Raw genomic sequence first — 18,240 nt, 5'->3', positions numbered from 1 at the left:
GGTGTGTAGTGTAATCTCTTAAAATTCAACAAAATAGATATTTGAGAGGTTAATCATATATTTTACATATAAAACATTACTCAGTAATTTGACAAATGTGAAAACTAGCAATGCATGGTATTGAACTTTTTTACTAATATTACAGATAATTTACTTTTCAGTGATACATATAAGCAATACTTCATCTTATAGCAATATGACCATGTGTGACGCTTGATTTAGATATGAGTGACATGCTCATATATTGGTAACTGTGTTTGTTTATGTATATATATGCCAATGTATGGCTCCAGGAAGTTTATTGCGCCGAAAAATACAAAGCATGTCGGACTTTTTAAAGCATAACATTTTCAAACACCTTTGGTTTTGAAATACAGTGGGAAAAAGTAAAGTACAACATATTCAAAAGAAATGGAAATACTCACTGTACTTATGCACAGTACTTGTAAAATGTAAGCATTCTGTGGATAAGTACAGTAGGTACCACCGTGTGGATTTCTAGTGAAACAGCCTCTCACCCTTTGCTGTTGGGCTTTTTGTATAGTGGTGATCTGTTGTGCCACCACAGACAACACTTCCACATCAATACGATTAAACTCATCAAAGCATGCCCAGGCCCCAGAGCTGCAAAATGGAAGAAAAGACAAAAAAAAGCAAAATGAATGTAATGATTGATGGAAGATTTGTGAAATTTAACAGCAAAACTAACTTCTATTACACTATATACTAACTGACTCTCACCTGGCCAGTCCTTTGAGAAACTTGCCCATAGCAATGAAGTCCAGCTGATCAGAGCAATTGAAAACAACCGTCTGGATAGCCAGAGCCTTTCCCAAATCTTTAGTGGTTTCTGTCTTTCCTGTCCCTGCTGGACCTGCAGGAGCCCCTCCAAACTTCAGGTGTAGAGCTCCTGTTAGGGTTAGGTAGCATCTGAAAGAGGCAGAAAGTGATGGATTGAAAAGAGTATGTGACATTCAGGAAAAAACAGAGTGGGCAACATTAGACTTGACAACTACCTGTCAGTGAGTGGGGTGATGACCAGACGTCCAGAGTTACCAAGGTACTCGTATCCATACAAAAACTCTGCATTCACTGCACGGATGTACAAGTCCTCTTTTGCCCAGTAATATCTATGAACAGTATCAGATAAGTATCAAACTTGTTCTGTGGCCACAGTTGTTACAGAATGATAGTATACAGTGGACTCAACATGAGGAGTGACAGACAGCAGAAAAATTACAGAGCAACAAGACAAACAGATGACCTGAGCTGGCTGATCCACTCAAAGTCATTGATGCTTGACACCTCCTGCTCCACCAGTTTTGCTGCAACATCCTTAGCATGGACCTCTATGACGATAAGGGCAGACAGCACAGATCGTTGCATCTTAGACAGACGTCCTCTCACCAGCTGCACCAATTCGTCCAGCTTCAGAAACAAAAGAGAAAATGTTAAGTTTGTCAGTCTACAGTATCCTGTAGTGTGCACAATGAGCAATAAATAATGCATGTATTTTTCAAGCAATATGGATATTTGTCATTTAAGCTGAATATTGGCCGGTTTAACTCAAGTGCATACCTGTGTCTGTAGTTGAGGATATAGGCGGTTGGCCAAGTCTCCCTGCTCCAAGGCCTCAGACACTTCCGCAGTCCAGAAGACCTGACAGCCGGCTATCACCACTTGGCCAGGCCATGACAGCACCCACTCTACACGTGGTTGCTGAGGTGTCAAGAGACCACACACAGAGCTTACAAAAATGGACAACTTCAACATGCCTCACTTATAAGAGTGGAAAACACAATGAAAACATGTGACAGACCTCAGGGTAGATTTTGAGTGAATGTTCAATGTTATCCCTCAGTGTGGTCTTCATAGATTTCTCGACATCCCTGAGCCAGTGCTCCACATTTCCAGTAGGCCACACTGGCAGGAACAGCTTCACCTCCTCCCCCTCTCCAGAGTACATATGTGTGATCTGTAGATCTGACTGGAATTGAAGCTGTAAACCAACAGAAGTCTCAGTTGCAAGTAATATACATGTTATACATTCAGTATAATACGAGCAGAGTAATGAGCAGAGAAACAGCGAGTTAGAACAAACCTGTGCAATGTTCTCAAAGCACTTGCGCAGGTGTGGTTGCACAGCCGTAGGATCTTTGGTCTGGGACAGAATCTCCAGGAGCTCATCATCTGACAGGAAGTAAAACCTACAAACAAATATTCAATGTGTCATCATTTAGCATGGAAACTCTTCTTTGGGCAACAAATCAGCCACAGACCACTGGTTGATCTGGCTGTTGTACATAGCATTGTTGATTCAAGTAGCCTTTACTTTTTATAGATATTTTTTTGCTTTCCATTTAGTATCATAGCTTCTCCTATTTATCGCAACCAAAGCAAGTTTCTTTGGCCACTCACTGTTGGTGAGGTGGTGGTATCATATGAAAAAGTGTCATAAAAGTATACCCTCTACAGGGAATGATATGTGGAATCAAAACATCTGTGATAAACACATCAGAAATTGAGAGCAGGGAGAATTTCAGAACACTTTCAGTGAGGCTTACCTGGGGAAGGACCCTCGTTTTGTCTCCAAGTACTCACTGAGACCCTTCTGCACCTGTTCCAAGAGTGTGTTACACTCTTTCAGTTTACCAAGTAGACGAGCATCTGAACACAGCTCAATCACCTAAAGATTAATGCAGAAACACAATTACAGTTCACAACAAACATGAGCACCATCATCTAGGTCAACAATCATCTCTGTACAAAAACAAATCATTTGTCATTTAACACACAGTGTTGTGGAAGCTCTGACCTTTCGATTATTAAAGGCGCTTTTCATGACTCTCCTCCATGTTTGTTCCATTTGCTGGTATCTTTTTCCTTCCACAGGCAGCTGCTGGTTGATATCATCAGAGCTGAAGATGGGCTCCAGGTAGAGCCAAGAGTGCTGGCATGTCAGCCATTCCTCCAGTACATCCTGCAAGCACCAGAGGAGGGCAGTAGCACAGCATAAGACACTGCATGGCAATAGTAGAGGACACAAGAAGAAGAGAAGAAGAAGTGAGTGTGTACGTGTGTGTATGTGCATATACTTGAGTCATTCGAAGCTTGCTCTCCCAGGTGTTGATGCGCCCCTCAAAGGTTTTTTTGAAGGGAGAGAAAGACATGCTCTGCGTCATTACAATGTGGTCATCCAGCAACTGGGACGCCTCATCTGGGCTCCTCAAGATGTAGGTGCCTGTCTCCTTGTAGGGCAACACATCAAAGTCTACTATTGACCACTCTTGCTCCATCTTTTCCAGGGCCTGAGTGAGAAGGTGTAAAAAAAAAAAAAAAAGGAGCGACCACCAATCTTAATACACACATTCATAGACTGACAGTGTGCATCAGCAAAGTAGAGTCACTTAGCCTCTTCCTCACCCTTACTTTGTATGTGTAACGCCCCTCCCATACTCCTATTGTGAAAATTACATTGTAACTTAAATATTTTGCTCACTAAGAGATTAAAAATAATGAGCTCAAATTCTGTCCAAACTTCATAAAACACTGTATCTAGAGTGTGACACCTGTTCAGATGTACCTGTTCAATGGTGTACTCTTTCCCAGCCACCTCAGCCACATAAGCTATGTCATCCACATAGTTCTGTAGGCCAAGCTCCAGGCAGCGGGAGAAGGTCAGGTTGGCTTTGGGCTTGACTTTCATCTGAATGCGTTCTGACAGCATCTCCCAGTGGCGGCTCCTCATCCCAGGATTCCTCAGGCCCTGAATCAGAGGGATGTAAGGACGGAAGTCCTCAATCTTGCCGCGGATTACAGTTGCCACCATCTGGCAGTCTAGTGTCAAAGAAACCAGACATACAAGAAGATATAGATGAAATAGAATGGAATGAGGCTTGTTTAAAGGCACAAAAGCTACTACTATAAATACACTGTTTAGGCTACTTCGGTACAAGTGGCTGATGAGGATGTATATAACCCCTGCAAAACTACATCATATGTCTGATAATATTCCAGATATATGTACTAAATGTCTAAATGAAAAAGGAACTCTTCTTCACTGTTTATGGGAATGCCCAAAGATTCAAAAATTCTGGAAAGATGTTACCAAATGTTTGTCAGAGGTGTTTAACATCAACATTCCCTTAAATGTTAAACTTTGTGTGCCTAGAATCTACCCAGTGGGTCTCACACAAACAAAGAAACAATCTCAATTGCTGGACTTTGGACTTCTACAAGCCAGGAGAGTTATTGCATTACATTGGAAAAGTATGGATGCTCCCTCTATGAAACTGTGGATAAAGGAACTTTCAGAATGTATTGGTCCAGAGAGACTAACATACATTGTCAAAGGAAAACGAAAGGAATTTGTATACCTCTGGGAACCATATATGAATATTAAGAAACTGGGAAGTAGGCCTCATCTGTAAAAATGTGGATTATGTTTTTGATATTTAATTTGTGCATTTGTGTGTGCGCGTGTGTGTTTGAATGTTCAATTGTTTATCTGTGACCTATATTAATGTGGTCCAATTGTTCAGTTAATTTGCTTTTAATGTAATAACAAATAAATGCCAATAAAAATATTGGAGAAAAAAAAAAACAATCACAACCAACTTTGTCAAGTTTGAATGATGGCAGATGTGTCACCTACCAGGAATGTCCTTGAACTGTTTAATACATTTGTGCATTGTCTTGTGGGCATCTGTGACAAGACGCTCAAGCTGCTCAGGGTCGATAGAAGACAGTGGGTCATTGAGCCAGCTCTCATGCCAACGCAGCCAATCAGAGGTGGTGGTCCATAGGTCTTTAAAAGGCTGAAAGTCCTTTGCCAAATTCTGCAGACGGTCATACTGTAATACACATTTACATTTCACTGTCAGAAAACCGTGACAAATTTATATTCCTCCCCAGTTTGTTTAACAGTTCAAAACAAAGGGAGATGATCTGGTATCTGGAATGACAAAATGTATCTCGACATTGTTTTGCTTGAAGGATTTTCTTACACTTACATTTGTGACAGGAATACCAAACAGACGTTCTCTGTTGTTGAAGGTTTGAGCCATTGTCTGGCACTCCTTCAGTTGCTTGCTAGTACGCCTCATCTCGTTGGCCACCTCATGGGCATGATCAATGTCTGCATGGGCTGCAAACCCAGCAACCAGCATCTATAAACACAGTTGTGGTGATTTAGAGCCAAATGTCAACTCACCTTGCTTAAGTTGAATAATAGAATAGAACATGACAGGTAAAATATGCAGGATTTTCCTTAAAAAAACAATGTACAGCCTCATACAAAAGTGATACCACTCAATCATCACTTAAGACCCACTAGAAGTGCATGGTGGTGTATTCATTCATTGTTGTGGTCAGGATGTTTCTGGTTCAGCCAATGACAGTAGCGCCAAAAAACACAAAAATATATCGAGCGAGTTGACCTGTTGGTCAGGTAGGTTCTGGCAGTTAGATCAGTTAGTTTGCTAACATATTTGCTTTCACCATTACAACAAATGTAACATTCCTCCAATAAAAGCTTGCATAGTACATGCAAGCAGTGCATTTCTGGTGGTGTTGAGGTGGGAAAGAGGGGCCAAGTTTGAATGTTGTGTTTACAAAAAGTAACAGCCAATTCCTGCACAGTATACCTTTAAAACATAAAGGACTAATGTCTCTCTAGAGTGGATGATTTTGGAGATTGTTGACACAAGTTAAGGACAGGTCACTTTTAAGATGCATCTAAAAAGCATTTCTGGAAATTTATCTGAAAATCATTTAGTAAGTTGCAGTTGAATTAAAAAACCTAGTTGGCTCAGCTGACCTGTAGAGACTCTAGGTGATCCTCAAAGTTGTTCTGGTCGACCAGCTGAACCGTACGGAAGCACTCCTCATCCTCCAAATGCTGAACAGTTACTGCTTCAATCTGGCTGAATATCCTTTGAGGCCATCCAACAGCTGTCCACCTGCACAGAGTAACAAACTATAGCAATCACTATATAACGATGTATCACTCTTCATCCCACATGAGAACATACAAATTCAGATTAAAAAATCAGCATGATGGTTTTACACTTACTTTTTATTCACGTCCTCATCTGAGAGACAGTAGCAAAATTCTTCTACTAGCTCATAGTCTGACAGGGTCTTACCAATAAGTTCCTGTTGTGGACAGATCAGAAAAAGAATCAGATTTATTGACAAAGTAATCCATCATATGACACAAAACAGAAATAGCCAGTTAATGCCTCAGTGCGCACCTTGTAACTCTTGATCTGCTCTGGGATTTGTTTCATCCAGTCCCTCTTTTCAGTCAGTTCCTCAATGCTGTTGGGCTTCTCTGATAGCTTTCTACTCATTATATTAAACTCTTCACATGCCTACACACACATAAACAAGATCAAAAACTCAGAACGCAAGTTAAAAAGGAAGGAAAAGGTCGTTCTTCAGCTGAAGAAAAAGTAAGTCCTGTATAAAAAAGAAAAAGATCAAAGCACTTAACAATACATAACAACATAATAATAACATAATATCCATATAATACTTTACACTGAAAAATATAGTATAGTACTATATACTGTATATAGTATAGTAATATATACTGTATCATTTAGTACTTAAGTGTTTTCTGGCCTCTAAGCTCGACTTACATGATCAACCTGCTTGCGTAGCTTCAAAATAAGGTGCTCCAGTATTGCATTGGCTAAAGCCTTGCTTTTGTTGGAGAGAGCCTGACGTACAGGTTCCACACGGACACTAAATGGACCAATGACAATGGAGGATGGCAGGGAGTGCTCAAGCCTTTCCTTGTCTTTGAGATGTTGCTCCACCGCTTTCTTCACTTCTTGGGATGTCTGTTCTGCATGTGTATGAGATCTGGCAGAGAAGATATAAATGACTCCATTTAATAAGGAAAGCATGCTGAATGAATAATAGATCTGACTGACCCATGTCCTTAAGTTCATTGGAGAATTTGCATACATAATTTTAAGCAGACTTACTCAACAAAGGTTTCTACGTCCAAGTTGTATAGCTCTAGGTGTTTCTCATATTCAGCAGCATAAGCCCTGAGAGGTATGGCTGCTTGCATCAGAGCATTGTGGATCTTCTCTCTCAGCTCAGTCACCTCTGGTTCCCACAAATTCACTGACTCAAGCAGCGGATTTCCACCGATAAACAACTTCTGCATCACAAACTGGAATGGACAAGAAACAGTTAAATCACTGTCACATAGAGTATTCTTGTCATCATCATCACTCATGGAAAGAGGAGACAACTTATTTATAACATGATGAACATCTTTTAAATCCTTGCATTGCCATCTTTTATTCAATGCTCTGAGATTCAGGTGACTGCAGACTTTATTTTACCTTATCAAGCTGTGGTACATTGTACGTGGCCATAACGCCCTTATCAAACAGATTAATGATAGATGTCTCAAAATTCTCCAGAGGAGTGCTGTAATGAACCCCAGTCTGATCCAGAACCAAGTCCACCAGGAACAGAGGGTTCTTCTTTGGTCTGGTTATGGAAAATAATATTACCAATACAATAACAAAAATTTAGCACAGTAATAGATTATCAAATTCACTGTCAAACACTCATTAAACACTGAACAGAGTAAATAATGTATAAATGACTCCAAGATATCATCATAGAATGAGAAAATAAAGATGCATACGAGAACAAAATTGTGTGTGATGTTTATATAAATGTAAATGTGTGCCTACGTGTGCTTATACTATATGTGCAAGTGCATGTTAGTCTACTTGTAGGGGCTGGTGATGAGGTTGTTCCCCCAGACCAGGTCCTGAGGACATGTCAGCACACTGCAGCAGGAGTCCAACAGCAGCTGAGTCAGGCTGATCAATGAATCCTGCACGAGGAAGCGCAGGGAGTCCTGCTGGTTGAAGCGCACCATAACCATCAGTCTGTACAGCTTGGAAAACTTGTACATCTCCCAGCAAGACTCGTTAATGTTGTACGTTCCAGTACCAATACTCTGCAGGTTGGAACGGAAGCTGTTGCTCAGTGTGACCATCCATGTGTCCCTAAGAAACCAGCTTATCTGGAGAAGGAGGAAAAGAATTGCTGCTTTATATCTATATGAAATTCATCTTTCTCTTTCATCTTTCAGCAAGGAAATTCATCTTTCTCTTTCAGCAAGCCACAATTGCTCTAATAACCCATTGTGATCACCTGCAGTGATTACCAGAAAATCAAACCAAGCATTCAAATTCATACTTAAAAGAAATGAAAGCTACTTTGAAGTCATAGCCAAGTATTGGCAGAAGAAAAAAGATATCCCAGTACTACAATACCTGAGTTTGCATTTGAGACTGAACGAATTCAAACTCCTTGAGTCGCAGTGGTTTGATCGAGGTGACATTGAACAGCCTCATTGTTGCTACTTTGTTACACTCAGACCGTATTTCAGATAGTACACAGATCACCTCTGGTTTTGTTAGGAGTGAACGGAAGACAAAGGCATCTTGGTTCTTCTGAAAGTCAAAGTGAGGAACTGGAACGCACCCTGTACACAAAACAAACCAGTGTTTAGATTCTGAGGATGAATGCCAGGTATTGGGTGGAAATACATTTCTTTAATCTTGACCACATTGACTTATACAAAGCTGTCTTACCTTTTTGCGGTACACACTCAGGATCCTTCTGTGGCAGGATGATGCATGAAAACTCCTCTGGGTGGTTCATTACTACTTTGTCAAAGGTCATGCGGTTCATAGTACGGTCATATTCCAGTTTGACATCCTTCTCCAGGTCCCCTATACACTTCTCCAGACTGTACACATAATATTCACCCGATTCGTTAGTTAACATTTTAGCACAGAAGTATCTACTATAAATAGGAAATACGATAAAATATACTCACTAATAAGAAACTGATGATACTCACATTTTCAGCCTGAGCCCAGGGGCTGAAAGGGCATGTTTTTTGATACGCTGGAGACTGAGGGCATCAAGAGATGGTGTTCCCCTCCAGATGGGCATGCAGTCCACAGACAAGTGGTAGAGAAGCAGAGCTTCTGTGTTCTGCCTCCATTGTAGGGCAAACTGGATCCGTTCAACAAACACACGTGGGTCCTCAGCATTGAATAACAATCTGATCCTGGGTACCCAGTACTTACTACCTACTATCATGGTGTTCGCCCCTGTGCAACGGAGGGAGATGGAAGGCATGCATGGTCAAGATGACAAACAGAGGGTGACAGCTACAAAAGGAAATTATGAGACAATATTGTGTCATTAAAGTGCAAAGACATGAAAACCAACCAAGAGATTTGCACTTTTTGTGTTCTTTGTTGAGAATAGAGTTTCCTTCTTCATCTGTCAGTTTGATGTTTTGGTGAACTTTCTGGACCAGGTACTGGTATTTCTCCTTACTATAGTCAAGAACCCCAACTAAATGCCAGCTGTACTCCAAGGAGGAGCTTTCTGGGTCCTCTTCAAAAGCAAAAGAAGAAAGTAATCGTCAAAGAACAAAAAATAATGTATATCTACTTTTTACAAAGTATATTTCTGAGGACATTTTACCAGAAGGAATCTTGTCATCTGTCGGCAGAAGGGCTTTTGCAGGAATAGGTTTTCGATCAGGTTGTCGTTCAGCATAGCCCAAGGCAAGCCAGTCTTCTGGTATCCGACAGTCATACTCCTCATTGTCAAATATCTAAGCGAAACACAAAGGAAAAATTAGTATGGGGTGCCATGCCCCAAAAATATGGGATGTAATGCTAATTGGGAGCCCAAACGTCACATAAAAAAATTGCATCAGTAACACACTCACCTCCAGAGGAAGATACGGTGAGACAGGATTGCCTGGTGTAGTCATAGGCATATCACTACTGCTCTCATGTCTTGGCATTAGGAGATTAGAGTGTATGCCTTTTTCTGCCAGGAGCTGTTCAAAGTCTAACCTCAAGTATTCCCTTCGACATCTATAGGAAAACAATGTAGATGTGTTGTAACAGCAGGCAGTTAAAATAAACATATTTATGGACCATAAAATCACATAATATGTATTGTAATGAAAGAAATACAATGTCTTACTAACTCACAAGTGACCACTGAATCTGGCCTTACAGTATGTAGAATACACTCAGTACAGTAAATGCAAAGAACAGTGGGCTCCACAACACCAGATCAAGTGTCCTTTTCTGTCATACATGCTGCAAACAAACATTACACACCTCTCTATCTCTAATTTACGAGGGATCTGGCCGGAAATGGTTTCGTAGGGAATCTGGACCTTGGGTGTATCTCCACCCCGGCAGAAGTAAGAAGTTTGTGATTGCTGTGAGTTGAGTCCTGGGTTATCCTTTTCAACAAGTTTACACCGGTCAGATGGAGTCTTGAAGGTTGTATCTGGGAAAACAGCGCAGAAAGGTCAAAGGTTTTACACACAGCATATAATATGTTGTATTTTAGAGGAGCACAATGTGCTCGTCTTATAAATGCGTGGTTGGTGAATCAGAAATAAAGACGTAAAATGCCTACATGCCTAAATGTGTCATGTTGGACAGTATCTCACCTTTTGTTTGGTTGACATCACTGACCACGAGGATGGATTGGCCCTGTGACCTTTGCTGGATCTCATGTCCCACTGTGCAAGACTAACCAATAAACAGTTACTCTTGGTTTATGTCATAGCATAACAGAAGCTCAGTATTTTGTATGAATATATAATAAAATGTCTGTCAGGCTTTTAAGGGTCCTGATTTGAATGAGTGCCTTTACCTGGAACTTGAATGGTGTGATGATATCTGAGTAGATGCCCCTCTGTTGATTCACAGAGCATTTTCTGACTGGAGGGTGTTTGCACCTGTGACTCAGAGCTGGAGGTCTGGGATCTGGAGGTTTGCTGGGGGGGTGAGGTACCAGTACACCGAAACCAGGAAAAGTTTTCCCTTCCATCTTCTAGCAGAATGAAGCAATTCACGTGTGAACAACGAAGCCTGGATTTAATCCTGCCTCCCGCTTCTAAAGTAATCCGGACTGTATTGACTACTGCCTCAACATAGGTAACATGCAAAATGTAGATGAGAATGTAGAGGTATGTTTCTGAAATACAAGCACCTGGTGTAACTATCTTATATTTTGAAAAGGAGAATGGGACATTAAAAACGTCCACCCACTGCTCCTGCTAAAAACTACTAAACCTGCAAAACAAGCATCCCAACTACAGGCTACCAAACCGTAGGTTTAGATAGTCTGTTAGCTAGCGTTAGCTGTTAGCAACAAACAACATTTAACTCATTCCAAATCACTTGTCTGAATGGGTCCCATGAAAAAACAAATACGTAACGCTTGTTTTTGTAAACGGCAGAAAACTCGAATCTTGACATACCTTATTTAAACTTAACTACCATTTGTAGCGTTCCTACCGTGAAGTATCGGCGAGCTGAACTTTGAAATCTCAGCTTCGTTGTGAAAGTTAACTAGCGCTATGTAACTGTTGGACGCGGCAACGGTTGTCATGGAGACGAAGATGTGTCGCTCCGCCCGCACGGCAGAGAGCAGAGGAACAACACTGTGGTTCTGTGTGTGGCTTTTAACATATGTGATCGATGAACACAACTTCTGAAGCAAGAAGAAAAGAAAAGAACAAAAAGACGGGGACATGATGAAAGAGGGGAAGGTAAAACAGGAATGTAAAGTTATCGTTATGGATGAAACCGCCCAATAATGGTTAATTGTTGCTACAGCAACAGCTACACCATGACAATGGTGAAAAATCAATCAGTGTTTTATATAAATAGTGTTGCTTGAGTAATATATATATATATATGTATGTATGTATGTATGTATGTGTGTGTGTGTATATATATATATATATATATATATATATATATATATATATATATATACACACACACACACACATACATACATATACATATACATATATTTTGTACATCCGGTGGAGCTTCTGGGAGACTGGTACTCAAAACTGAGCAAATTTACATAACCACCACTAAAATTTCACATGACACTGCTTCACAGGTAAACACCAGAACACTCACATCCTGTGAAGATAGTGATGGTAATGGCAGTAATGATAAGCTAATGGAATTTGATAGGAATGCATGCTTTCCTGTGTGCAAATTTCTTCCATCTTTTCCTTACACCCATGACATGACAGCTTGAATGTGTCCACAAGGGGGAAAACCCCATTGACCCGTGCGATCCCCACACTCCCGGGTCACAAGGGCATCATAACCTCGTCTGTTTCCCATGGCAGATCACAGGCATCATGCACTGCGGCCCCTGCTCCTTCCCATGGCCTCTTCAGTTGAAACCCATCTGAGCAGCCTGAGATTGGGTAGCCAAGCACAAATGAATGGTCTCATGTGTCTCAACCCTCACGTGTCGCTTTTACAGGACATGCTGCCACACAGATAGGGATAAATTAAGGTCGAGAGGGGACAGCAGAGTAGCAATGAGGTGTAGTCTGTGTGAAAAGGAGTTTGTGGCTGGGACAGGGGCTCGGAGGTGACTGATCACTGTACTCAGCTTTGCGAGAAGGTCATGAACAATATGCTGTCCAGTGGAGCCAAAGTACAAAGGTCAAATGTACAGAGTGCCTTGATATAGATGCTATGGATTCTCCAATTCTGTGCAGCGGTTGTTAGACCTGTTGAAATGTTTGGTAAGGGGACCTTTTGCTTCATTGGCTTCTTCTCAATGGAGCTCAGTCTCAAAGCAATGATCTCATTCAATGAGGGAGGTGAAACCAAATGAAAGACTTCCCCAAGGGTCTAAATAACCCACATCTAATGATGACATTATCATATCAGAGTGGCCTCAGCAGTCAAAGCATCCTGACCACAGCAGTCCATTAATTATTAGCACATGTCTAATGGTATTGATTAAGTGAGTGAGGAGATCCATGCCGGAGTGGTTCCAAAGAAAACCTCACAAGAACCACAAGTCTCTGATGAGGCGGTGGTCCTCAAAACATGGTTGCCTACCAATATTTGGTTGGCAGTGCTGCAGCCATCTCTGAAGCCAGGACCCACCATGGCGATGGCCTTGATTGGACAGATGTGGCCAGTGGCACTGGATAAGTGGAACTGATTAAACCCTAACAAGCTTTGTTACAGCTTTGATCCACCCTGTACTCCTCTATTTCCCACTTCTCTCTCACACAGTCCAGCAGCAAATATATGCTGACATGAAAGATCTGGCTCAACATCAGCCGTTTAAGAACATCAATATTAGTCACTTACATAATCACCCAGATGTATAATCCATCCTCTTCCCTCTTTATCCTAAAATCCTCACATCATTCATCCACTTCTCGTCCTCTGTCTCTCTTACTTTTACAGTACTGGGATGTTGTGAGGGTCATGCCTTTGTGAATACAACTCCCATTTCACGCTAATGACATCAGCATGTGCTGCTAACTTTAGCTCCTCCTGAGGGCCAGATGTTGGCTGATAACATCAAACACTGGCTATACCCCTCTTACTGTCACATTGTTGGGCAAGCCTGGGGGGCTTAGCAGTCACACATATTCCCACATACCTCTTTTCTCCTGCAGAAACCCACAATCCTACCACAAATGTGGGCGCACCCTTAAGTTGCTGTGCGATTTTATTTTTGCGTTTGCACACAGGAATGGAAACTTACAAAGACATGCTGTAGTTTCCAGTAAAATCTCATTAGGCTTCCTTGAGAATAGATTGTAATTTTGCTTAGTTATGTCAAAAAAGTGCATATATATTTTTTACTGTGCACTAGTGAAAATGCTGTATTCACATTATCTGTACCCACCGTGTACGATTTCAATTCATGTGCAAGTTCTGTTAAAACTGAAATTCTCTCCAGCTTTTTGCAGTATATTTTTATGGCAATATTTTTTATAGTTCTTTGCAGCAATATATATTTTTTACACATTTTTTATAGTTCTTTGTATAAAATTTACATATATATAGTCAGTTTTATTTACTATTTAGTATTTTCTCTATTCTTTTGTTATTTTCCTTCTGCTATTACCTGCTGCCTGTATCACCTGAATTTCTCTGGCTGGGGATTAAGAAAGTCGTATCTTATCTCTTATCTTATCTTAAAAGCATACAAGGAGTATTTGCCACTGGGATTTGAAGTCTTCCTCCTGATGTACAAAATGACACTATGGAGCTAGGAGCAAATAGAACTCTTGGACACAAGAATCATTTACACCTACCACTTACAAACTAATACCCATTACTGCACCCCATTGTCAAAGCACCTTTTCTTTTGTAAAGGATCTGATCTGAGCGACAACACCTCTGCTGTCAATTAATGTCACTGGTATCAGTTCATAGATGAAATAGAACCAACATGAGGGCAGCAAGTGTTATGTTAACACCACAGTGTTTTGAGGCAGCGTCTTTTACAAGAGCAAAGCAGATACTGGCAACACTCATACGAGGATGCCTCCATGGAGACTTGATTTTTGACTTTGTCCGGTCATATCAGGTGCTGTTGTTTAACTGTGACCCTTGCGCTTGGCTATACATTGAAGTTGCCGTCATGGCTTGGGTGACTCACAGGTGGACTCCTGGCATGCCAGTAAAGACAGTTTTAATGAGTTGAAGAAGGGCCTCAAAGCAGCAAAGTGGCCAGACATGAGAGACAGACTGGAACCCCCAACCTGTGGCTGAGGACCTCAAACAGCTGCATTTGATTTTTCCTCTCATTTGCTCCATTTCTCAGTGTGACTTTTAGGAGGGGAACCAAAGTCAGACAGCACTGGTCATAAAAAATATTCAACGGAGTGGAAGAATCTCAGTGATGAAGAACTGAAACTGTTTGTTTTCACGTGAGCATAAATATTATGTTTGTGGCGCCCTGCATCTGACTGATCTCCAATCAGTGTCCAATCCCAGCTTCATAGCGATGACCTCTACCCCCAAGCGCACTCGATGCTAGTTTACACATGTCAGTGTCATAAGTGCCAACCTCCAGTTCCTTTGATTCCATTGACGTTCTCGGGGACAGTTTGTTATGTAAGCCAAGTGAGCATGCTTTATCTAAGTGGGTGTGCCAATATGAGCTGGAAGAATAAGAAAGCAGTGAGTGGAATCTGTTGCACATGTCTGTGTGTGTTTTTGTGGTAGAAAACCAGTGTGTGTGCTGGCATTCCAGTTTGTTTATGTGGGTGGGCGATGGAAAGCCAAGAAGAAGTTATCAAGAAGAAGTGTCTGTGCACGGGCTTGTGTGTCAGAGTGACAATGTGTTTATGCGAGTGAGTCTGAGACGCACAAAAGTAAATCTTGAGCTTTTTTAGTTGACAACATCATAAACGGATATGAAGAAGTCAGACAGGGACACGAGACCGTAGTATGAGTGTGTGTTTTGAAAGTGTGCTTGTGGGTGAGGGGTTAATTTCTTTTCCAATATTAAACAGGAGTTTCAGCTATAAATATGTCATCACCACTCAGCTGAAGCCATTCACCCCTCCTTGTTAAGAATGAAAAGAATTGATTGGTTCCACATATTTCCCTGTCACATACACATATGTGAGAGTACGTGACCATAACTCTTCCATGAACAAACACCCACAAATCTACACACTAACACACAGATGCACACATTATTGGTTTGGCAAGCTGCCTGAGTGCTTCACAGAGGCCTTAATTTGTCTCATCTGGCCTCTATCAGTTTCTGGTCTGACAGTTTAATCTGTATCATTCATCCTCTCACATCAAAGAGGCAACATGCAATCTAAACCTATCATGCAAGCACATACTCACACACGAGGTGGGTGTGCGCGTGCACGTGTTAACAGACCAACTTTAAACTGTGTCTTTGAGGGTTCTTAAGGCCCTCCACGACATGAGGATCATAGCAAACATCAGCATTGAGGAGAATTTCTTTGTAAACTGTCTACACCAATTATCATGCTCACAGTGATAATTAATGGAAGCATGGACCAACTCAAACTAGCCTTAAGAAATACAGTTTATTGGTTTTATTGGACTTGAACTATAGACGTTTGCAGCTGACCTATCACCTTGACCTTTTAAGTTCAAACTGTGTTGACTGACAGGCTTCAGGGTAAAGTGTTTCAGAATAATCTCTTGTGTGATTTGAAAGAGTACAACTGTCTTTCTTGGATCTACATAATATATCAGACGTCAGTGCTGTGAACTATTGTAAAAGCTATGAGTCTTTCTTCAAAGGGTCAACAGGATCATTACCTCTGACCCCAGCGCTTAACTCAAGCATACCCTATTAACCATGGCACTTTCTGGTTGCTCTTGTGGCCAGTGGATAACGTCACATGAGCTCCGACTGTGTGTGTGTGTCACTGTCTCCATAACAAAAATGCAATAACAAACGGAGACACATTTGAGTTAAGACTGGCATAAACTTTCCAAAATCCTTTCCAAATCCACATGAATAGATGTATTATTCGGAGAAACAAACCAAGGTCTGATCATGTTGGCATGTGAGGCTTTAAGGGCGTAAAGTCACGTAAGGAAGCGGCTTAATCCTCTTCATCCCTGGAAGAACATATGAGCTGACATGTAGTGAGCAAAAACTGAGGGAAGACATGGAGGGAGAAGGAGATGGCAAAGTGTGGACTGACACTGTGTGCACGGTAGACACATGATATGAGAATCCTGGACAAACACTGAGGATTATAAGGGCAAAGGAAAGGGGGAGTCCCTGTTCGTCTGACCCCAGCTCTCTAACCCCCGGCCCCCATTAAGCCCTGTAAATGAGAGAAAGAGGAGCAATTAGAGAGGCAGCGGTGGGGCAGGTAGGAGATCCTTGCGACCTTTCCTGACTGGTATTTGACCTCTCACAGCTGGGGGCCACGAGGAAGCTACATGCTGAACATTGAGAGAAAGTATTTGCTGAAAGGAACTAGAAGAAGAAAAAAAAAAGAGGTGGACATTTTTCTCCCACCGCTGAGAATGTAACACGTGTTGGGAACTGTGGTTTGGATTCTGCTGTTTATGCTCACGTTCTAAACAAGCACTTTATTGGATGCGGGCGGCTCTGCATTCCTAGGTCACCAAAAATTACCCTTAATTAGAATTTAGCCAATTAAGAATGCAATGTGTTTTGCATTTCGCAGGCAAAATGAGCAACCAAATATACTTCACTTGCACTTGTACGGGCTGCTCTTAAAATGGTTTATGGCTCTGCTGCAAACCTTGACCTCAAACCTCACTGACTTACATTTACTGAAACCTACAGTTTTGCTGCCTATGAAGGAATCAGATATCCGTCCCATACGGTATGAACTTCTACCATAAGCAGCCCGAATCTGTCAGTGAAAGCCAAACCACAGCTGGACCACACTTATGATTTGACTCTATGTTTTATCAACTACCCCTCCTCCTTAAACACACTCGTGCAAACAAGTCATCCCATCCTGTACTTGTGAAGAAAAAAGATGGGAATCGCATTTCCATGTGTCCCAGAACTGACTCTAAATCTGTCCAAAGCAGCCAGAAACTATGTCTGCATGCTACTAACATCACCAGATAACGGCTAATCCCTCATAAACTGCATTACCCTAATCTCTTATAAAGCTATTCTTAGTGTATACTGCGCCACTGGAGTGAGACGAAAGGAGAAACTGTGAGATGAGAGAAGATGGAGCGCCTCTGGGGTTTTATTGTGTGGAGGCCTGCCAGACACTGTAGCTGGTGTTTGAGTGGAGAGCAGGAGGACAGAGAGATAAAAGGAGAGACCAGCGAGGGGTGAACAGAGACAAATGTATAACAGATAGAGATGGAGTGATATATGGATTGAGAGACTGTAGAAAAGGGGATAAAATCTTAAACAGTTAGATAATCAACACAGATGACAAAACGGCAGATTAAGAAGGACTGATGATAGGGACAAACTGGTGTGAGTAATCAATCCTGGCTGCTCTTTATACAACACAAAATCATATTCTCTGTCAGTACAAACAAATAACGCACACCATTATCATTGGCCCATATGTCATTCATTAGTGATTCTGTTTCAGCTCTCCACACTGGGGGAAGCAAGCAGGCGGGTCTGTAAACAATTTGTATGGCATTAAAGACATTTATGGAAACTAATCCAATTCTGTGCGTCTATTCCAATTTTCTGAGTCTCCAGTATTTGAAGTGGAGCCATAAAACTGAAAAGACATGGTGGTGAGTCCAACTCAGAGGGGGGAATACATCAGGCTCAGTGAAGGACCTGACGTGTGTGTGGTTAAGGAGAATTTAACATGGACTGTCGTCAGACCATGTG

At 41.4% G+C, this 18,240-nt stretch overlaps 1 protein-coding gene across 1 annotated transcript in view; it reads right to left on the bottom strand.

The window, feature by feature from the left end:
- The window catches only part of dnah1 (dynein, axonemal, heavy chain 1), a 31,546-nt gene extending 20,059 nt beyond the window's left edge, over positions 1-11,487 (bottom strand). Inside the window, exons 1-30 of the mRNA XM_041944978.1 lie at positions 11,449-11,487; positions 10,747-10,923; positions 10,541-10,622; positions 10,200-10,374; positions 9,797-9,947; positions 9,547-9,679; positions 9,286-9,456; positions 8,909-9,164; positions 8,637-8,794; positions 8,316-8,527; positions 7,764-8,062; positions 7,365-7,515; positions 6,996-7,189; positions 6,645-6,870; positions 6,255-6,374; positions 6,074-6,156; positions 5,819-5,960; positions 5,013-5,168; positions 4,655-4,853; positions 3,584-3,837; positions 3,096-3,308; positions 2,816-2,980; positions 2,565-2,686; positions 2,102-2,207; positions 1,820-1,999; positions 1,579-1,719; positions 1,265-1,428; positions 1,017-1,130; positions 742-930; positions 519-624 (exon numbers count right to left, since the gene is read on the bottom strand). Of these exons, the coding sequence (XP_041800912.1) occupies positions 519-624; positions 742-930; positions 1,017-1,130; positions 1,265-1,428; positions 1,579-1,719; positions 1,820-1,999; positions 2,102-2,207; positions 2,565-2,686; positions 2,816-2,980; positions 3,096-3,308; positions 3,584-3,837; positions 4,655-4,853; positions 5,013-5,168; positions 5,819-5,960; positions 6,074-6,156; positions 6,255-6,374; positions 6,645-6,870; positions 6,996-7,189; positions 7,365-7,515; positions 7,764-8,062; positions 8,316-8,527; positions 8,637-8,794; positions 8,909-9,164; positions 9,286-9,456; positions 9,547-9,679; positions 9,797-9,947; positions 10,200-10,374; positions 10,541-10,622; positions 10,747-10,923; positions 11,449-11,487 (4,878 nt within the window). The remainder of the gene's footprint in view (positions 1-518; positions 625-741; positions 931-1,016; positions 1,131-1,264; positions 1,429-1,578; positions 1,720-1,819; positions 2,000-2,101; positions 2,208-2,564; positions 2,687-2,815; positions 2,981-3,095; positions 3,309-3,583; positions 3,838-4,654; positions 4,854-5,012; positions 5,169-5,818; positions 5,961-6,073; positions 6,157-6,254; positions 6,375-6,644; positions 6,871-6,995; positions 7,190-7,364; positions 7,516-7,763; positions 8,063-8,315; positions 8,528-8,636; positions 8,795-8,908; positions 9,165-9,285; positions 9,457-9,546; positions 9,680-9,796; positions 9,948-10,199; positions 10,375-10,540; positions 10,623-10,746; positions 10,924-11,448) is intronic.
- Positions 11,488-18,240: the final 6,753 nt, after the last annotated feature.

The sequence above is a fragment of the Chelmon rostratus genome, chromosome 2 (genome assembly GCF_017976325.1).
Source record: "Chelmon rostratus isolate fCheRos1 chromosome 2, fCheRos1.pri, whole genome shotgun sequence".
Lineage (NCBI taxonomy): Eukaryota > Metazoa > Chordata > Actinopteri > Chaetodontiformes > Chaetodontidae > Chelmon > Chelmon rostratus.
Note: the sequence above shows the minus strand (reverse complement) of the source record. Positions and strands in the feature narration are given on the sequence as shown.